The 21,038-nt window shown below is 44.0% G+C and overlaps 1 protein-coding gene across 3 annotated transcripts in view; it reads left to right on the forward strand.

Annotated features, from left to right (window-relative positions):
• The first annotated feature begins 390 nt into the window (after nt 1-390).
• Nucleotides 391-21,038, forward strand: part of CCDC85C (coiled-coil domain containing 85C) — a 150,881-nt gene continuing 130,233 nt past the window's right edge. For all 3 annotated transcript variants that reach the window (XM_074996545.1, XM_074996547.1, XM_074996546.1), the window contains exon 1: nt 391-1,738. In XM_074996545.1, the coding sequence (XP_074852646.1) occupies nt 1,033-1,738 (706 nt within the window). In that variant the 5' untranslated portion in view covers nt 391-1,032. The remainder of the gene's footprint in view (nt 1,739-21,038) is intronic.

The following is a 21,038-nucleotide window of genomic DNA, read 5'->3' on the forward strand; positions in this document are numbered from 1 at the left end:
CCCCTTTAAGAGCCGCGCTGCCCTACCTTTCCCTTTGTACCTGCGTTCGGAAAGCTCTCTGCAGCCCTCGCATTGGCTGCGGGGAGCCGCCGCTTCTCCCCAGTAACTTGACCCGAGGCGCAAAGCGAATGCAACCTGAAAAGACTGGAGCATGGCTAGGTCCCTGCCCCCAGACGCTGACATCCAATCAGGCTGCGGGGGGAGGGCCCTGCCTCGGTAACCCGCCTCTCCCGGAGCAGAACTGGCTGCGTTCGAGCCGCAGCCGGCTGAGAAGGTGGGGAAGCCTTTTGCTGGGTGGATCTGGGCTTTGCTTTCTCCCTCGCGTCTCCGGCAACGTTGGAGGGGGGGGCACCTCCGCTCCCCTCCCTAGAAGTAGGTGGGACCATCCAAGCCCGGTGGATCAGCTTTCTGCTGTGCGATGCCTGTGCCACGAGAGGAACGGTCCTTCGCTCGCCACCTCTTGTCATCCAATTTACAAAGGCATTGACATCATCCGGAGAGCAGCCTCGGCGTTAACGCAGCACAAACAACCGCGGGGACAGGTTTCTATTCCACGCGCGGTTTTAAAAATCAGCTGCCTCTCTCTGGCTCAGCAGCTGCGGACCGGGAACGGATCAGGCAAGCGGGGTCTGCCCTGCAGGAGTTAATGGTGCCCTTCTTATTTTGTGTGTTTTACTGTTGGTTGGAAATCGATGGGGTTTGGGCTTCTGGGAGAGGAACAAGTGAAATGAGCCAATCCTAGAAGACTGACCGTTGCAGAACAGCCTCCACTCAGTGCTGTGTTCACCTAGGGTAAGTTGGTCGATTCGCTCTGGAGACTCAGTTCTAAAGCCTTGAATCTGATCACCACATGCTTGTGGTTTTTGATATGGGGGGCAAATATTTCAAGGTGAATTTGTTGGTTTTTTTCATGTCCCGTCCTCTCTGAAGAACTCTGATTCCCCCACCCTCCTACCAACATGTTACAGTAAATGTTAGTGTCAGAAAACACCATATATATTATTTAAAAAGAAAAACTGTTTAGACTCAAATATGGCAAAAAACCTGGAAGGGTCTAAAGAAGACCTGAACAAAATGTCAGAGGAGGAGATGTTGAGATGGAGCAAGGAAGAGCTGGTGAAAAGATTGAGGAAAGTAGAAAATGAGAAAATGAACTTAATGGTGGAACACAGCAACTTAATGAAGGATGTGAACAGGAGGCTGCAGGTTCATCTGCACGAGATCCGGGGGCTGAAGGAGGTGAACCAGAAATTACAGGACGATAATCACGAATTGAGAGAGCTCTGCTGCTTCTTGGATGATGACCGGCAGAAAGGCAAAAAGCTGTCTCGGGAATGGCAGAGGTTCGGGAGGCACACGGCCAGTGCGATGTGGAAAGAAGTTGGGATGTATCAACAGAAGCTGAAGGAGCTGGAGGCAAAGCAGGAGTCCCTTGTGAGGGAGAATGTGGAGCTGAAGGAGATAGTCCTCATGCTGGATGAAGAGAGAAATGGAGCTGGTTCTAGGAGCTCTATAGACAGCCAGGCTAGTTTGACCAATCTGAATGGGAACTCTGGCACCAGGGATGTGGGGGATGGGAGTAGCACCTCCAGCACTGGCAGCGCAGGGAGTCCAGACCATCATCATCACCACCTACATCATCATAAACCAGTTGAAAATAAGGCTGGAGCAATAAGGAGATCTATGGATGACTTGTCTGCACCCCTTCACCACAGGAGTATCCCCAATGGTCTCAATGGTAAGTGTGTTTTCCCCCTCCCTTCCGCTCCTGCACTCTAATTCTGTTTGAGGAAACGCTGTCTGGCATTTACGTGATTGGTCATGTGATGCAGGTTCCGTGCTTGGCTCTGCCACAGATTTCCTGTCCTAACTTGGGCAAGTCGCTTTAACCACTGTGCCTCCACTTTGCCACCTGTGCAATGGATATGCTTGTCCCAAAGTGGGTTGTGAGGGTTAGTGCATTGACCTTTGGACAGCCTGGAGTCTATGGGAATGCATGTTATCATTTATTTATAAGGAGTAGTAATAGTTTGATATAAGAAACAGATGATCTGGGAAATGTGAAATACACCCTGTGCATTTTGCTGTGGTTTTATTAAAGCTGTTCATCTGATAACTAGTTCAAAGTGGAGCTGTTCTGATGTAGTTACAGTATTGTTCAATGCTCCTTAGGTGCATTATTAATTGGGGGAATGTCAGATGATCTCTTTTTTTGTTGTTTTAAATCTGGCAGGGAAATTGATTATGTGTTTTCTGAATTAAATAAACATTGATTTTCCCTTTAGTGTTTTGTTCTATCTTAGCTGTCTGCCTGATAGTTGGATGAGCTTGATAAAAGCATAGCTGGGCTGTTGGATACTGTCTTCACCTGCCAGGTAATGGATAAAAGCATCACCTGTTAACTCCATGGGACTTTCACTGGCAAATAGTCTGAAATTGGTCAATGCCTAGTGGCTGAGACTGTTCAATATATAGGAATTAACTGAACTCTTTTGACCCCAATCCCCACAGAAGTGTTTGAGGGGCAACAATTATTCTATAACTGACACCAGCCTTATAGTTTATATACCTGTGTGGTGACAGTTGGAAGAATCCCAGTATGGAATGATGATGGGCCATGTCCTGCTCTTCTCAGGCAGGCCAATTTCCCAGTAGAGTCTGCATTGAGCTGGCTTTAAAATAATAATAGTAATATTAGCGTATCCCCAGGATGTTTTTAAGATCTACATTTGTGGAGAATGAAGTCTGGGAAGCAAAAAGGATTTCAAATTTGACAGGAAAAACTTCTGAAGGGTGTAATTCAGAGGAGAAGACCTAACAGGAAGCTAACGGGACACAATGACTAGTGTTCAGCTTCTTCAAGACACTTTATGCCAGAATATTCAAATCAGGCTGAACTGTTCCCTGCTAAATGGGGTACAGTATAAATGACAGAACCCTCATCTCCCCCAGCTTGCTGCAGCAAGGAGTGAGTGAAATGTCATGGAGTGAGTTGGTTGTGTTGTATTCCAAATGTGTGAACGTTAACCTTGCAAAGGGATAAATGTAGATCGTTCCCTCCAGCGGGAGAACTACAGGATGTGGCAGAGAGTGTGACTGGACAGTCCCGTAAGACAGAAGGGGTTTTAGGAGTTGTGGAGGGAGAAGAGGGCATGGAGAGATGCTGGTGTTCGATAGGTAAGCCTCAGCACCACAGAGAACGTGAATGAGACTTGAGATCACTCAGCACTTATCAGCCCTATTCTGAAGAGTGATATCCTGCAAAGGAGGTTTAGATTGGACGTAAGGAAAAACTTCCTGTCGGGGTGGTTAAGCACTGGAATAAACTTCCCAGGGAGGTTGTAGAATCTCCATCATTGATGACTTTTAAGAGCAGATTAGATAAACATCTGTCAGGGATGATCTAGATGGTGCTGGGTCTTGCCATAAGTTCAGGGGACTGGACTTTATAACCCTTCAAGGTTCCATCCAGCTCTGGTATTCTGTGATTCTATGAATGGCCCATGCTCTGAATATGCCTTTTCCCTACAATAATTGAGTGCACTGCACCCATTTAAATCAGGGCAGGGAATACTGGTCCAGACTAAGAAGCTGGTACTATTCTCACATGTTGCAGGACATACCCAGCACCTCTCAAGTAATATGCTTCTCCTGCTACACATGTCTTCAAGGTGGAATTGAAGATCTTATTTTATAAAGTGTTGCTGTTTGCATTTCAGATAATTGGACCAATGTGCATTCTGCAAAAAAATGTTTTAATTCTAAATTCTTTCTTTGGGAGAGGAGGTTCACAAGGTCTTTTTAATGCACTGGGTCAACTTCCTCCTATGTGTTGCTCCACTGACTTCAGCAGAAACAGAGTGACAACAGGGCTGAATTTAGTTCATTTATAGTACCCAAATGTGTTCATGAAATGGACTATATGATAATGCAAAGCATAAAAATATTCTTATTGGAAGGCTGATGAATCCCATGGTGATAGACACCACAGAAACACATAAGGTAGAGTTCAGTTGCACAAGACAAGGAAAGCCTGCAATTGCAGGGTTGAGCTGGGCATGGCAGCGGGGTGTGCTACCTCTGCACAGCAGCCTCTTCCATGCATGCCTCTTAGCTTTCCCCTCCATCTCCCCACAAGTGGCCTGTGCTGAGAGGGGCGGTGACCTGGCGCTGCTGACTCAGTGGTTTTCAACCTTTTTCTCATTTGCAGACACCTTAAACTATTTCAAATGGAGGTGCCAACCTCTTTGGAAATCCATAGACATAAATGGCAGCCCCAGGGGGTTGAGTACCACGGACTGAAAACCACTGTGCTAGATTCTCCACTTGCCTGGGTCCTTGACACAAGTGACTGCCTCTTGTGTGCAGTAACTTGTCTAGTTTCTCACTGGTGCGATGGAACCACACCCTCTGCCTCACCCCCTTGTTTTGATGCTGGTAGCTGGAGAAACCATGTAGTCCCTGCACATTCCATGCTGTGCAAGGACTGTAAAGAGGAGTGTGCCTTGCAGTGCAGAAACAAGGATACACAATATAGATACCTTTTACTTCTCTCAGGATATTTGGTATTGGGCAGGGTGAGCAAAACATAGGTTCAGAGTATGCAACTGTTGGGCTCTCCCGGGGGTGTAAATATAGAACTTTTCCCTGATGGGAGGAGAAAACTCTATTTTGAAACTCAGTTTCCATTGCATTATGTGGAAATAACCCTCACAGAGGAGAAGGGAATACAGGTTAAACCTTTTTAGTTCAGCACTTTCTCGTCTGGCAACATCCGTGGTTCAGCATGATTTTAGTTAGCTGGATGTGCACTTAGCATGGGCATGGCCAAGTTTCTGTGGTCCCATAAAGTGTGTTTGCAGAGACCAGTCCTGACTCTCTGTGTTCTGTGCTGTTACTTAGCCCTAATTTACCTCCAATTGTCTTATAAGAGCCCAGTAAACAGCAGAATTGCTCGTAATGCTGCTAGACAATATTGACTTTGTGTGTTTTGGCAAATTCTCTGGTTTGGCACCAGTCGGGTTCTCAGGGTGCTGGACTAGAGAGGTTCAACCTGTAGTAGATTTGGTAGCGGTGTGTGTGTGTGTAGCTTTTCATTTTTGTGAGCAGAGGACGGGCATGGGTTTTTCTGTAAGAAAGAGTAATGTGGATTTAGAAAAAAACTTATCAGAAGTGGTGACAGGATATGTGCCTCTGTTTAATGGAGGCCCAACTTGAAATGCCTACACTGGTTTCTTATGGGAAATACCGACACTGATTCTTTACTGTGAACTTGTATTGTTACATGTCTGCTGGTGGGCAGATATAATCTACACTTTGTAATAATCCACAACAGATGCCAGTAAACCTGATCTGGGGAAGCTGTAACATGACTTTACGTAGTTGTCATTCTCCAGTGGCATCAGTATTCAGCAGAGGCTGTGTTCCTTGGAAAAGCTTGTGAATACATATGCAAATGTGGCTTCTTATCAAACTACTTGTGATTGGCAGCAAGAAGTCTGGCATTGAGGGATGCTCAGGACTGTGTGTTGCAATTCTGGTCAGCCTGTGCTGCAATGTGGGAAAGCATGACAGGTGAACATAAAGAATGCAGTAAGTCCAGTCTGTGGGTGAGCTGACACTGACACAGTCTGCATCATGGATTCTGTCCATTTGTTCCAGTTGATTCTTTGTGCCATAAGACCGAGAAGGTAGAATTCAGATTTCTTTACAAGTTTTGGATGGATTTTTCTGCTCTGGATATAAAGGAAAGGGGAAAATTTGAGGGCTGGTGAGAGACATTGAAGGAGGAGAGCGGAGTTGCTTTCTTCCTCAGTGTCTCATTGCAGAGCAGCACTGGCTCTAGGTTTTCATGTTTTGGGCCACAAGGAAGCTAAAAAGTCCCCAGGATGCACCTCCCACAGCTACTCAGACAAAACCAGTCCGTATATGAAAAACAAGCTGTGTTGTAGCTCCTTAAGACTAACAAGTTTATTTATGAGGTGCTACAGGATGGCTTGTTTTTTGTGAAACTACAGACTAATTTGGCTACCCCTCTGAGACTAGTTCCTGTATGGTTTCTTAGCTCTAGACCAGAGTGTTAAGGTAGGACGTGAAGTAAGAAGTATGTGGGTTTTGTGGGGGGAGCACGCTTTCCTATATAATAAATAGAATGAGTTCAGCCGGATTGTGGTTTTGTGAACAATTCAAGTGCTTGGAGGCCTCTCTCCTGTGGCAAATTAGATTTTTCAGGAGGGCTGTACAAGAGACCGTGGTTTAAACCACTGTCTTGCCTGCCTTTCCTCCAGCAAGCCTATGGAAGTGGATTGGGCACAGGAGCCTAACCTAGCATCCAGTCAATCCTCCTGTTGACTTCAATGGGCCTGGGAACGTGCCCAAAGTTAGAAGATGTCCTAGAAACTGTAGGTGCTCCAGGCAAATACAAGCTAATTTTAGTAGCCACGAGAGAGAACACTGCCCAGTTTCCCTTATCTTACCTCCCATTCTCTCTCCTTTGAAGTAAGTCAGTTCTGTGGAAGAAGAGGAACTTAGCAGGCCTTTTATCAGAGAAGTATCCAGTGTTTGGTGACTAACTACTGACAACAGCAGTAATAATGTTAATAAAGATAAGCAATGACCCCAAACTCATGTCTCTGGATATTCTGTAAAAACCCTGGTAGAAATCTGTTTGGCTTTACTGTAAATGACATTTCATATATTGCTACTTACTAGTGCATGTGCTTGTTTACTGTAAGGTATGTGGGAAGTTAAACTCCCAGGCTATGTGTAGATTATAGGGATTTGCCAACAGATGTTTTTGTCGGAAGATATCTTCCAACAAATCTTCTGTCGACAGATCATGACCAAACTGCCTTCTTGCAATCTGCTCTGTTGACACAGAGCGGCTGGACTGCCCGGCCGCTCTATTGGCAAAATTACTGACTGGAAGCACAGCAGACAGGACTGTCTGGTGTCCTGCAAGCTCTGTTTGTCAACAGAGTGCCCCCCCAGAATATCCAGATTGGCTTTTTGTTGACCGTGGTGTTATTCCTTGTGGGGAGCTGGGTACAGTTGTCGACAAAAGTGCTGCATTCTGTTGACTTACTGTCTTGGGAATCTGGATGCTTTCTATCAAAACAAAAAGCAGTCAAGAAGCACTTTAAAGACTAGCAAAATAATGTATTAGGTGAGCTTTTGTGGGACAGACCCACTTCTTCAGACCAACATGCTTTCTAGGATGCTTTCTAGGTTTTGGTGGCAAAAGAGCCATTTTGTCAACAAAACCTTTTAGTGTAGACATAGCATCAGGGATTGAACCTAAGACTGCTGAAGTCAAAGGGAGTATGTCTGTTGAATTTAGCAGATTGTAGAGCCGACCCTTATTATGGTTATCTAATAACAGTTGAAAGCACAACACAATTGGCTTCCACAGCGTTTGTATGCACATCTTGGACTCTGTGCATCTGATAATATGAGGCAAAAGTGGCTGTGACCATCCGTCCTGTTTTTACCAGGACAGTCCCATATTTAAGCTGTCTCACAGGTACCCAAGCTTTTTTTTTTTTTTTTTTTTTTTTTAAAAAAATAGGCAAATTGCCACATATTTTGTGGAGCTCCTCTTCCCTGGCACCCTGTGTCTTGGGCTGGCATTCTTTCTCACCAGGGAGCTCCTCCGCTGGCTGGCTGCCCTGTTCCCTGGAGCTCTGCGCCTTGTGGCAACAGCTCCTACTGTGGGGGAGTTCCTCTGTGCGATAGCTGCCCCGTTCCTTGACACCCCACAGTGGCAACCCTTGCTGCTGGCAGATTTCACAGTGCGGTGGCTGCCTCATTGCCTGGTGCCCTACACTTAGGGGAGGCAGCTGCTGGTGCTAGGGAGCCCCTCGACGGGTTGGCTGCCTCATTCCCTGGCCTTCTGTGCCTCAGGGAGGCAGCTCCTGCTTCATTCTCTGCCTCCCCCACACAGGGAGACTGTGGAACACCCCCCGACCAGGGAGTTCTGGAGCCCCCATCCTCCACTCCCTTTCATCCCTGGTGTCTCACCTTTGGAGGCTGCAGAGCCCCCATCTGTGGTGCCTCACCTTGGAGCAGGAGCCTCCATTGCCAAGGAGATCTGATATGGGACAGCAGTCCTACCCGATCCCCAGAGGTTGGTGTCCCACATTTGCCATAGGGCAAAGTGGTCACCCTACAAATGTTACACTGGTGCCAGTGTAGAATGTTTCTGCCTTTTCTGTATGGACGGCTTTTTCCACCACAAGCCATTTGTGACCATCATCACTGTAGATGCAATGGTGTAAACCATTAGTGGAGATAAGGGCAGCTGTGATTTTCACCAGTTCAGCTTAACTCTGCTTGAAACAAGTATACATGCAAATTGTGGCTTTCTTGTCCATGCCAGTGGTTTGTACTGGTACTAACGCACTAACAATTTGTAGATAAAATGGGGACAAAGTTTCAGCACATACAAGGCTTGACGACTTTTCTTTTTCTCCTAAGAACCAAATTTTTTTCTCAGAGGTTCACACCCATCTCCCATTGAAATTGTTTGTTCTGGGAACGTGCACTGCTCCACAGTGTGTCTTCTTGTTTCCTGTGTCTCCTGCACTTTATTCCAGTTCACTAATATTTTAATGTATTTACTTACTAGCTCTAGCTAGGACAACTTTCTAAAAAAAGAACCCAGAATGGCCAAAGGTGTCTGTGGGAAATCTGTGAATTTGGCAGTGTATCTATTGATTAATGTCTCTGCTGTAATAATTCATCACTGCTATCCTTTGCAATGGAAGAATTATCTTTGAGGACTGAAGGTGGAAAGATCACTAGTTTTACTCATTTCCACTTGCCAATGTTTCACACATTTACCTAGAAGGGACAATATATTACGTTTAAAACGGTGGCAAAGAAACGCTGTTTAAGTAGTTGTTCCCTGTGGGTTGGTATTGATTTTATGTGCAGCCTTACTGTATTTCTTTTTCCCTGTGCCCATTCTGCTCTCTGTAGGGTCAAAGTCTTTGTTGTCATTGGCGTATTGCGATCAGTACGTACATTTACTAGGGTGCGTTAATGAGGCCTGAGAGACCAAAAGAAGGTGGCGCAGGCAAGGTCCGGGACCCATGGGTTATGGATTATTTAAGGTATCTTAGTGACCACCTGCCACATGCTGAAGAAACAGGCATTTTTCTGTATCTCTGATGGAATCCCAAACATTAATTTTTACAGCAAAATAATCAGTCAAAAATCAGGGATATAAAGTTGATTCCTCTGGAGGCCTTTGATCAGATAATGCAGAAGGTGGACTTAAACAGGGGTATACTGAAGTGACAGGTAAAGTTATTCAAAATGTGGTCCTGCCATGGCCAGTGTATGGGGAATGTGGAGGCATGGACATCTTACCAGGCTGAGATTTATTAGAGGTGTCACTGTGGTTTAGTAGGTAATAAGGGGCTTACAAAAGGCTAACGCATAATTTTGCCTTTGCAACAATGAGGGGTGCACAGCCTACATGCCTTATGCCTTTGAATTAATGCCCTAGGAGGCCCTGGGCAGAGCACAGTGACCAACAAACTCCTGCTACCATTGAGAATGTGTAACCAGTACTCTCCTGGTGAGCAACCAGGGGTGCAGCTCAGGATTTTGCTGGCAGATTCACCTCCTCTGAGGCCTACTATTGCTGTCCCAGGACACCCTTCTGTCTGAGGCATGCCTCGGATGCAGGTGCTCTTGGGGCAAGAGAAACAGGCTAGTAGCCAATGGGCTTAAGTTGAAGCAACCCTTTCTGATATACGTTCCAAGCAGCAGAATAGGGGTATTTATCAGAAAAAATCCCTCTGTAGAATAGCATTTAAGCAGTGACTCAAGGAAAGCCTGTTAAGGCTGGCACTCCATCTTCACTCATGGGCAATCTGTCCTTAACTTATCTCATTGCAAAGCATATGGCATTGCTGACCTTGGTAGTGCTGGGTGACTTAGGCTAGAACTCGCATCCGTAGCTTTTATCTGTACGGATTGGATAGGGTTGTGTTTCCATTTGCGTTGCTATTTTTAACGACGCCTTTTGTGTGGGAGTTGGAATTTATCATGCCCTGTCTTAAAATGTCATCATCTCCTTCTGGTTAACTTGCTGCAATTCATGAAACACTTGGCTGCCAGAAGTAGTTATGTGCAGCTGTGCTGCTCCTTGGGTAATGGACAGGAAATTGTAAGCAGTGCTGCTAGGCACTCACACACTAACATGTCCACCACTAGGAGGTTGACCCATTTCTACAAATAGATAACTACTGGCAGGGAAAGTAGCATTGTCTCCGAGAATCTGCCTTTCTGTTGCCTGCTGACTTGTGAAGTAAGAAGAAGGTTAACCTCATCTCCCCAATCAACAACCATGGGAGCACGTGACTCTCCATAGTAACAGAAGCATCATCACTGATGTGCATTTGTAAATCACTCCTTCCTCTGAGGGAGGCTTAAAACAGCAGCAATTCTGTTTTTCTAATGAGTGATGTTCTTTGTGAATGGGATCCACAATGTACAGCACTTGGACGTGATCTCTGGGTCACTCCCTACATATGGGCATTTGTGAAGCACTTTTCCCCAGGTTGGTGTGCTGCACTGCACACTACATATGACAGCTTTGTATTTCCCTGGCAGGAGCTGACCAAAAACATGGGGATTGCTTGGTCCTTGCTCTCTGGAGCGCAAATCACCTATCCCGTCCTCTGCACAGGTTCAAGGAGTGGGTCTGGGAATCTGGAAGAACAGCTGACTCCATCCTGATGGCTATCGCAAAGTGTGTACACCTAGGAGGGAGAGAGCATCTTGAGGCAATGTGCTTCCTAGGTACTGTAACACACAGCCTAGCTGTATGTGCGTTGGAGTGAACCAATGGGCCCTTCCTCCAATAAACTTTTAATCGCTGTTCTGATCACTGTTGGAATCACTCCTTAGGGTAATTGAGGCCTGTTCTAGATACCACAAACCTTTACTCATCAGCATTAACTCACACACCTGTTTTGCTCTCTGTGCCTCCTTGGTCTGCTGCGCTCTGGGGTGGCGTCAACTCGAGACAGGGTAACCAGTAGTGCGGGTATCAGCCCTTCCTCAGGTTCTCTGCTAGGGAGGGCAGCCTTAAGTCCCATAGGAGCCTTGCCATGGGAAGCTGCCAGCCAGCACATCTCCATGCCTGCTCTCCATCCTCTCTGGCTACGTGCCCTCTTCCTGGCCTGTGGTGTCTATGTTCAGCTTGCTTAGGCTGTTTTGATTACTGTGGGCTACGGTCACCCTGACTGTAGATTCTGGTCATGGAGTAGTACCCCATAGTGCTGGGCACTGTACAAACACAGAACTAAAAGATGGTCTGTATTCACAGCACTTAAAATTTAAGAGTAAGGCAAGAGTAAACAGGGGTATACAGCCTTCCTGCCTTCCGGGACCCTGTGGTCTGGCCAAAGCTATCCTAAACCAGGGCAGAATTTGGTGGATTGGTTTCTGTGGGGTTCTCCCACATATGCCAGTTTGCAGACCATTCATTCAGCCTGTTGGCTTTTATGAGGGGATCACTTATGTCACATTAGCATGGTGTGCTTCTTGTCACGTGACCATCTGATCTGGGGACTAATAGCGGTGATTGGAGGGGTTATGGGCTCAGGTGAAACGCTGAAGATCAAAAAGTAGGAGAGTGATAGTCTAGCAGTTTTAGGTTGCAGTGTTAACCTAACCCTGTCTGCAAGGCCTGCACAGACAAATATGCGAAACCTGGCAGTGCTGTTCGATTGCCCTCTTTACCCCCTTCAGTACAGCTCAAAACGGCACATTGGTCTCCTTTCTTCTCCTGCACCTGCCCCAAACCGCTCTGCTGTTCCTGCTGGGGATTGGTCTTGCAATTCGACAACGGGGCTTAAGTGTTTGTGGAGGAAAGTAGGGGATTAGTGGCTGGAGGAGGGGGGATGTTTGCATGAGCCCAGCGAGGCCCACAGTAAAGAGGGAAGGATTTTTGGGTTTCCCAGGGGGCTCAAGCTATCTGCACTTGGGAGTCAAAATAAGGCTGCCTGTGCTTCGTGTGGCTTGGACTGGAGCTAGAGCAGCAGGCACCAGACTATTGTTTCCACGTGTCCACAATGAGGTGGAGAATGGCCCCAAGCCCTGGCTCCCCCCCGCACCTCTTGCTGGTGGGCTTGGGGCACTAGCTGACCTAGCCATACTTTCCCAGGGATAAGACACGGAGTTTGAATGGTGTAATAAGTGGGCTGCTCTGTGAGCTGCGGGATTGATGTTGCATTGAGCTGTCACTGAGGAATGAGTCTGTCAAAAGGGAAGGGGGAGGATAAAGTCAAAAGAGATCAATAAAAACAAACAACTGTTTAAAAAAATAGGTAATGGTGTTCCCAGTCTCTGCAGCTCAGTATTTCTATGGCAACCATTGTAGCAAAAAGTTTGCTGTCCGTCTCCTCATCTGATACCATTCTGCTGGTTGGAGTTCCCCACAATGTTCTAACCTGGACTCTCAGAATCTAGGCTGATCTCAGGTATGGTATGACCAGTGTAACACTGCACCCAACAGTCCTTGCTTTGACTTGACTATCAAGTGTCAGGCATGCACTAGAAGACATGCCTCTTGTCTTTCCTATGCAATTTCTTCACATGATATACATCTCTTGTTCTATGACCTTAGTTATCATTGATGTTACATTGCATGAGCCCCTCCCCTGTCTTTACATATTCCCTGCAGGGTTACATCTACGTTGCTGACACCTCACGGCAGTGTGTAGAGTACCCTGTGCCATACAGACCCCAGAACGGATACAAACAGCGTTACGGACGGTGGAGTACTATTTAGGCGAGCACTCACTGGAACCTCTAGGCTACGTACCCTACTCATCTCTCTTTATGTCTCTGCAGTGCTTCCCTCCTCTATTTTTAATTGCGTAGTATCCTTCTGTCTCTCTGCTGCAGGAGTCTTTTCCAGCCGCAGGGAATGGCCCCAGCAGTGGGGAAAGGCTCTGGTAGGCGAGAAGCAGCAGAGAAAGGCAGTTGCTGAAGCTTTTCCCAGCTGTCTCCCTCTCCCAGAGCCTTTGACTAACATGTGTAGTTACACACGCAGTGAGGCTGTTGCAGCTTGCTTTTCATTGTGGTGTGTTGCTGTAGAGTTACCATCAGACAATGCCTGAGCAGAGGGCATGTCATCCCACTTTGTATTCATGATCTGCTTTTTGCAGATGACGCTGCATTCATCTCTAATTCACCCGATAAGTTGCACATTGTAATGAATGAGATTTTCTGATGCATGCACCACGTTTGGCATGGTAAGCAGTAAACAGTTGTCCTGTCAGAAGATAACATTCCCTCTAAAATCTATGTGTACAAGAAAGCTCTGAACACACTCGGTGGGGTAGCTGTGTTAGTCTGTAGCTTCACAAATAATAAGCAGTCCTGTAGCATCTTAAAGACTACATGCTCATTTATTAGGTAATGAGCTTTCTTGGTAGCACACACTTCCTCAGATTTAGGAAAATCTTAACAGATTTCCTAAATTAGCCGATTTCCTCAATCTCAGGAAGTGGGCCTCACCCATGAAAGCTCATTGCCTAGTAAATAAATGTGTTAGTCCTTAAGGTGCTACAGGACTGCTTATTATTTGTGAAGCTCTGAGTAACATAGGTCGATTCTGCTGTCGGCTCAGTTCTTACCATCTTCCTTGTTAACCTTGATAGAGAACTTCCTACTAGAATTGGCAAAGCTCCTGTCATTTTTGGCTAACTTACCTCACGTGTTTGGAAAAACAAGTTGCTAATCCTGAATACATCTGTCAGGCTTGTGTACTTTGAGGCTGTGAATGCTGGGCTACACACTCCAAGCAGGAACAGAGATTGAACAGTTTCCGCTTCTGATGTCTTAGAAATTTTTCTTAAAGTTACTTGGGATTGATGGATCACCAGTAACAAGATCCTTGAGAGAATGAGACTACAGTATATATAGACAACACTGGACATTTGCAGGCTTTACTGGTTGGCACCAATGAAGAGTATGCCTCAAGACTGCCTGCTGAAGGCTGTTCTCTATGATCCGCTTAAGAGCTGCCTGTGACAGAGGAAAGTCAAATCTCCAATACTGTGACAAGGTCAAGCAAAGTCTCATTGCTCAGTGGTGTGAGCATTGGCCTGCTAAACCCAGGGTTGTGAGCTCAATCCTTGAGGGGGCCATTTAGGTACCTGGGGCAAATAGATTTAAAAAAAAAGTGGGGGAGATTGTGCTTGGTCCTCCCAAGAGGGCAGGACATGGGACTTGATGACCTCCCAAGGTCCCTTCCAGCTCTATGAGATGTGTGTGTAAATTCAGTATTCTCACTGACCACTGGCTAAACCCTGCTCACAATCACGTAGCTCTTATATACAGTAGATCAGTGATATCAAAGCACTTGAAATGTAATGTACTTTTGTCTTCCTCGTCTTGTACAATATTTGTTAATTTCCCAGAAGCTGAATACAATGTTGATCTGTGCTTTGGATCTGCAGAGCTTTTAATCTTTTCCCATTAAGCTTAAAACTTATTCTCAGTCCTATGTGGTACACACTTATAGGTTTTATGATCTTCACAATTGATCCGTGTGACCCACAAAGGTAGAATATTGTAAAAATCAATGATAAGAAGGCTTCTTCTTTACACTCAAACTTAGTAGCAAGTCAGTTATTAGATACTTTGCAGACTGCTGATAGGTCTTACTTTGCTACTATGTGTGTGTGTCACACTTGCCTTCTTTGTTTTGAATTATTCAGTTTTAATAGGGATTTTTATTTTTCAGCCTCTAAAGAATAGTTGAAGGCAATGGACCTTCTTTTGCAAATGTGATAACATTTGCAGTGCAGTTTACTCCCTGAGGTTTTCATTTTTTGTCATTCTCTTTAACTACTTGTTCCGCCACTTAAAACATGGGGATCCATTCTCAAAGCCTGAGCACTCATTCCTCTTTGATGTCATGAAACAAGATAATGCATGCCCTGTTTGTTAAGCTGTTCTCTCTCTTGGAATCGCTGAAGATTCCATCTCTAACTGTAATTACTTCTGCAATTTGCAATCCTCTAGGCTATATTACATATCTGTATTTGAACGGAATGATACTCAGTTCAGTATAGTTAATCAACTTTTGTAGGCAGGTCTGTTTTTTATTTGCTTTGATTTATGATTTTGTGAAATTCAAATCTGCCAGAGCTGTTTTGTCTCCTTCTGTCATCTCTTAAACTAAATTAAAAACCTGGGATTTTCTTGCTATGTGGTCTGAGGTTAAAGATCTTGTTGCTGTAACGTTAAGCCTTGTAAGCATAGTTACTGGAGGGGACAGGTGGTCTTGTAGGTAAGGCTCTGGAACACAGAAGACCTGGGTACATTTCCTGTGTTTAGTGCAGATTTCTTGTGAGACCTTTTGCAAATCGCTCAAAGGTTTCCACCTGTAAAATAGGGCTAATAATACACTGGTCTGCACATTTAGATTCTGAGCTCTTCAGGGAAGTATATTTTATAACATGTAAGTACAGCACCTAACACAATGGGGCCTGCCTGCAAGTGGGGCCTTTAGACGCAACTGTTAATGCAGATTACAGGAAACACATTTTTCAGAGCTAGCCAGGAGCAGTCCTTTTTCTTTTTAGCAATCAAAATCCCCAGCTGCTTTGAATTCCCAGTTTATGCATCAATAAAGTTGAAACAGGACTTCACGTTCTTCCAGAAAACTTAAAAAGTGTGCTAAATTTCTGGGAGAGGAGGTCTTTATAGCACGTACACTGCCTAGGACAAGGGGAGGCTGTGTTCTTTGTCTGAGATGAGTGCCTCTTTGCCTAACCTTGCCAACCAAACTCCCATCCTGCCCCTTAATTATTCCATTTCTTACTCCACTAATTTGTTGACACATGATAAGTCTTGAATTAAAAAAAAAATCATATCCAGTCTTCTGTTTTAACCAAATGTTTCTTTAGACAACCCTGGCTTTTATTCTTATTTACCTGGTGGATTTCACAGGGAGGATATGTTTGTCACTATACTAGCAAATCATTAAAATGGTGACAACACCACAGTAACTCTTCCTCAGCAATTATGTATGAAAGGTTGTCAGAGTGAGTACTATGGGAAGTTTAAAAGCCTTAATTTTCATTTGGAATTGAAACCTTAATGACTTTCCACTCCCACAAATCATAAAGACCTTGTTTCAGATTTAAGTTGACATAAAAAAAAAAAGCTTTTTAACAGATTTCCTTTTTGTGGAGCTTTTTCATTAAAAAAATTTAAATAGATTTATGAGTCACTGTTCTTTGTATTAAAGATAATTACTGGAATATGAACTTGAGAAAAGTGGCATTTATGACTCTCGCTATAGCCATTCAATGCAAGCTTTTGCTTTTATCTCTTTTCAATTAGTTAAGTTAAACAACATTTCTGGTTGAAAGGACTAATTATGCTTCTGTTTGTTTGTCTAGTACGCTAAATGCTTTCTATATGTAAAACTAAGCAGCAAGGGGGAAAATTAAGAATTGCCCCAAATGAGCACCTTTTAATTATTCAAACTCTGCATGCAGATCCTAGGGAGGTAAAATACATGATTGAATTCAGTTAGGTCCTAATTTGCAGCTGAGTGATGCGGTAAAGAGAAGCTGAATCTCATAAATCATATTACAAATATTAAGTACAAATTAAACCCTCTTTAAGAGACCTTAGATTCATGGACTGATTTCAAAATGTTTAAAGGGGAAAATTGCTTGCATTTGTCAGCCACTGTTAAAGCTCTGCTCTTCATCTAATTTTGTTTTGTTTTGTTTGCTGTTTCAAATCTAGATGAGAAAATTTTACCTAGGAAGGTAATTTTGCAATGAAATGACAAGCATTGTTTAAGATTCAGGCAGCTGTTGCATGTGTGTTGCATAAAGATTTTAACAGGTGAAGGGCATGTAGGTATACACACACACACACACAGACACAGACAGGTATTATTGCTTGTTTTTAAAGATATATATACCAAGATTTTTTCAAAAATGGTTAGTTGGTTTGCGTGCCTCATTTTTTGACTACTTGGTTTGAGATACTCTAGGAATACTGGCTTTTTCAGAGGTGAAGGTGGCTCAAGTCAGACTTTTGCAAATTGGTGACACCAGAAATGACTAGTCACTTTTAAAAAAAATCTTACGAGTTTCTGACTAAACTTTGTGATTTGTAAGTGCATTGAAAAACTGATCAGTAATCCTGCTTGCATTGTAGTATTGGAGCTGGCCTGTCTGCTCTTTGGGCCCTGTTCATGAGGGAATAGATCACGTAAACAAGAACGGATTCAATTGTTCCCGTATGGAAGCATTTCTATTTTTCTTTTACATCATCCAGCTAAATCCCTTTGAATGGGGAACTTTTCAGATGGAAAAACTGCAGTTTCACTTTATTGTTCAGAACTATTTGGATAAAATAGGGTGTCTGGCATTTGTTTTCTGACAACTCAAAGCGAAGGATGGGTTTGGAGTCAGACTTGTATATGAAACACAGTTTAGAGCTTTGTGTATTTAAAAAGAAAGAACTTCCTGACTGGGTAATATGTTAAGAATGAAAATGTTTGGATTTGGTCTTTGTTTTTAAACCAGAAACTACATATCCATACTTAAACCAAGACATTACCATCGGCAAGAGGAGTGTGGAAAGTTGTAGAAGACTTCAGATTTCAGAGACTGACTAACAAAGATTCATCAATGTTAACAGGTGGAGAAGGGCATTCTGTATTTTTACATGAGATGGATCTGCATCAAAGCCTCTGATACAACCACAGGGAAAGTTTAGACCTGAAATTTGTGTGTCTGCTTACCTTTTGCTTTCCAATACATATAAACATGAGCGTTTAGTTTCAAACCTGATGAAATCTGCTCCCCTAATCCTGAGTGATGGAAAGCAAGCACTTAGAAGATCCGCAGTTAAAGAGTTTTGAAATACAAGCAGAATTCAGCTCAAAGCTTTCATGCATTTCAGTGTTGCAAAAATGGAAAAAATAACTGCATAGTTACCCTGGGCTGCATTTTGTTGGCCCAGCTGGTTATTCAGTGATGAAGGCTCATCTGTATGTCTCAAATGACAGATCTGGGTTCTGAACTGCTTATGATTAGATTAAGGAAGTGTAGTAAACCTCAATGGCATGTGAAATAGTACTGCTGGGTTTGCAATAATATATACTGTATTTCGTTAGTGTCATGAATAATACTTCATACTTGTAAAATCTCTTCCATGTTGCAATGTCCAAATGATTTGCAAACTTTTGAGTTTAGCATCAGAGCAGCCTTATGAGGTAAAGGCACATCATTATCCCCCTTCTTTTATTGTTCACAGTTTGGACATTAACTTACCTGTGAGAGACAGAAAATCTTAGAGGGGGAGCCATGTTAGTCTATATCTGCAAAAGTGACAAGGAGTCCTGTGGCACCTTATAGACTGCCAAATTTGTCTGAGGAATTGTAGCAGATGCGGTTGTATTTAAGGGCTTGGCTGTAGACAGTGGATCATGTGATGTAGATGTAAGACACGTAGGTAAGAATTGCAGTCAGCAGGTTTCCAGGATAGTGTGGTGTCTTATGTAACCATCGTTTATTTGTACTGTAATGTCCAGGAAGTGGGCATCCAGTTTGGACTGGTTCAGAGTGAGGTTGGCATACTGCGGCGCCATCCGCATAGCAGCTCTCTTGACTAGAAGGTATAAATTGTCCTCAAATCTGAAATAATTATGCGTGAGAACAAAGTCACAAAGAAATCTGTTAAGTTTGTCAGGTCTCACAGGACTTTTTAAAAACAACAGCAACAATAGCAACAAAAGAGAAAATCTGCCATCTTCCAGGCCTGGACTTTACTTATAAGCCTTTCTGAGTGCATATGAAATATGTGCAGTAATTGCTTGTAGATTGAATTCCCATGGACAACCAAATGTTTGTGTTTGCAAAACTATTGCTGTACATTTTAAAACAAAAATGTAGCTTATTTATCACAAATTATAATCGGATTCTTACTAGATCTCTGGGTCCACAAGCAACTGAGACTAAAGTTAATATACTTTAAAACAAAATCAGTTCCTGGCATTTATGAACAGCCTTGTCTTAATCTGCATTAGTTGGACTTTTTGTCCCTGGCTAAAACTTGCATTCCTTGTCCACCCAAAACTCCTGTTATCTTTTAATGGGAGTTTCAGGTGGGTAAGGAATGTGAGGTCAGCCTGGAATGGTATCAGATAATCACTGATGTCAAAGGACAGTGATAGTGATGCCTGTGAAAAATGCTCTGCCTGGGAGATTTCTTAAGAATTCGCCCTGGTAAGGCACTGCTGCCAGATTTCCCCTGGAAAGTTCTTCAGAATAAACACTCAGAGTTCCACAAAGTATGACAATGAAGCTATCTGAGGCTTCTGATATCTGAAGACTAGCCTGGGGTGCATGGTGTCAATAAGCGCATGTGCTTTCCAATCTATTGACTTATTTATTCTTTCTTAAAAACTTCTGTATGTGAGTTTAGTGCTTGCGTAAGTTGGCAGAATGGGCATCTTGGAGACTGAAGTTCTCTACTGAGCCCACAGGACAGTACTGTGCAGACAGCAGATGTAAACTATTCCCCACACACCACTGCCAACAAACCTGACTCTTTACCTTAAAGAACTACTTCTAGGTCTTAAAGCCTGGAATCGATTGACGCTGCTCTCCAGGCACCAGGAGGGTCCCAGACATGGTGGTGGTCTTTGTGCTGTGATGTCTGTCTGGTAGCACAGCTTGTCCTAATGACAGGCTGTCAGTGTGGTCTTGCATAGCCACTCCTTGCCGAGGGTGGCCAAGTGCTGGGGCTGGGTTGGATGGTCATAAACCTAATTTCCTTTTTCTAAATCAGAAGTAGATGAAAGGGGTGAGTGTAATGGGAGTTTTCCAGAGCAGCAGGTGCGGTAGTGAGCAGCTTAGCCTCCTGGTGTTTTCCAGAGCTATTCTTGCATGTCTAGACTACTGGCTACTGGGACTTGGATGGTGTATCCCACATGTTTGTCACATAAACCACTATGGATCCTTTACACAGTAATGTCTTTCTGTTACTACTGACCTGGGCTGGGTTTGGACCTGTAGCTTAGCAATGACAGTGACTGTATCCCACTACCAGGCCCCTGAAGTGTCTACTCCTCCCAACTCACTCTTGCTTGATCATGTGTTCTACCCTGAAAAGTGCTATTTCACAAGTGTGGAGTTGCCAGCCATAAAAATGCATCTCCAGAAGTACGTGGCTCAGCATTTAGGGGATTAGTGGTTAGCCTCCAGGTTTTTTTAGGAAATCTCAACATAACTTGCAAATGTGCAATTGGGGTGGCAGATGCAGGAATTGGGTTCTATTTTCTGAGTAGTGTTATCAAACCAAAGAGTGGAAGGTGTCTCAGGAAGGTTATTGTGTGCACGATCATCAATGTGCTGGGATGACAGCAGTGGTAGGCACTCAGAGGAAGAAGCAAATATTGTTCTTTCTCTTCTCCCTTGAAAGATACTAACTGCATAATGCAGAGGTACTTCCCACCACTTTTGGACCTTGCTATCAAATGCATGGGGTGAATTTGGCCCTCTGGTGTGATTCTATTCTGTTCAGGTTCTTATGTCTCAGGGCAATAAAGAGAATGGTTTGGTCTGAAGAAAGAAGATATGAACGGTACAGAGGGCAGACAAAAATCAAAAGCATAAAGAGGAAAGAGTACAGCTGTAGTATTGGGCTTTGCCTTCAGCTTATCTGTAACTGACCCTGGCATCTCTATATTCTGCTTTCTTACATGATCCAATGAGAACTAAGAGTCTGGGGCAGGCGCATTATACTCCATCATGTGCTGCAAAACTGCTTGTCTATCGTTACTTTAAGAAAACTCTTTTGGGGTAAAACAGGTTAAAGCACTTTGCTTTTCCTATAAGGTCTTTCCCTATGTACGTTTTCTGTTTGGCTCCAAGACGTGAAGTAGAATGGCATAAAGACAGTGCCTCCTATCACTGTGTCATGCTACCTATCACTCCCTTTTTGACTGCCACTTGCCCATTAATTTGTAACAAAAA

This window comes from Carettochelys insculpta, chromosome 6 (assembly GCF_033958435.1).
Source record: "Carettochelys insculpta isolate YL-2023 chromosome 6, ASM3395843v1, whole genome shotgun sequence".
NCBI classification, from domain to species: Eukaryota; Metazoa; Chordata; order Testudines; family Carettochelyidae; genus Carettochelys; species Carettochelys insculpta.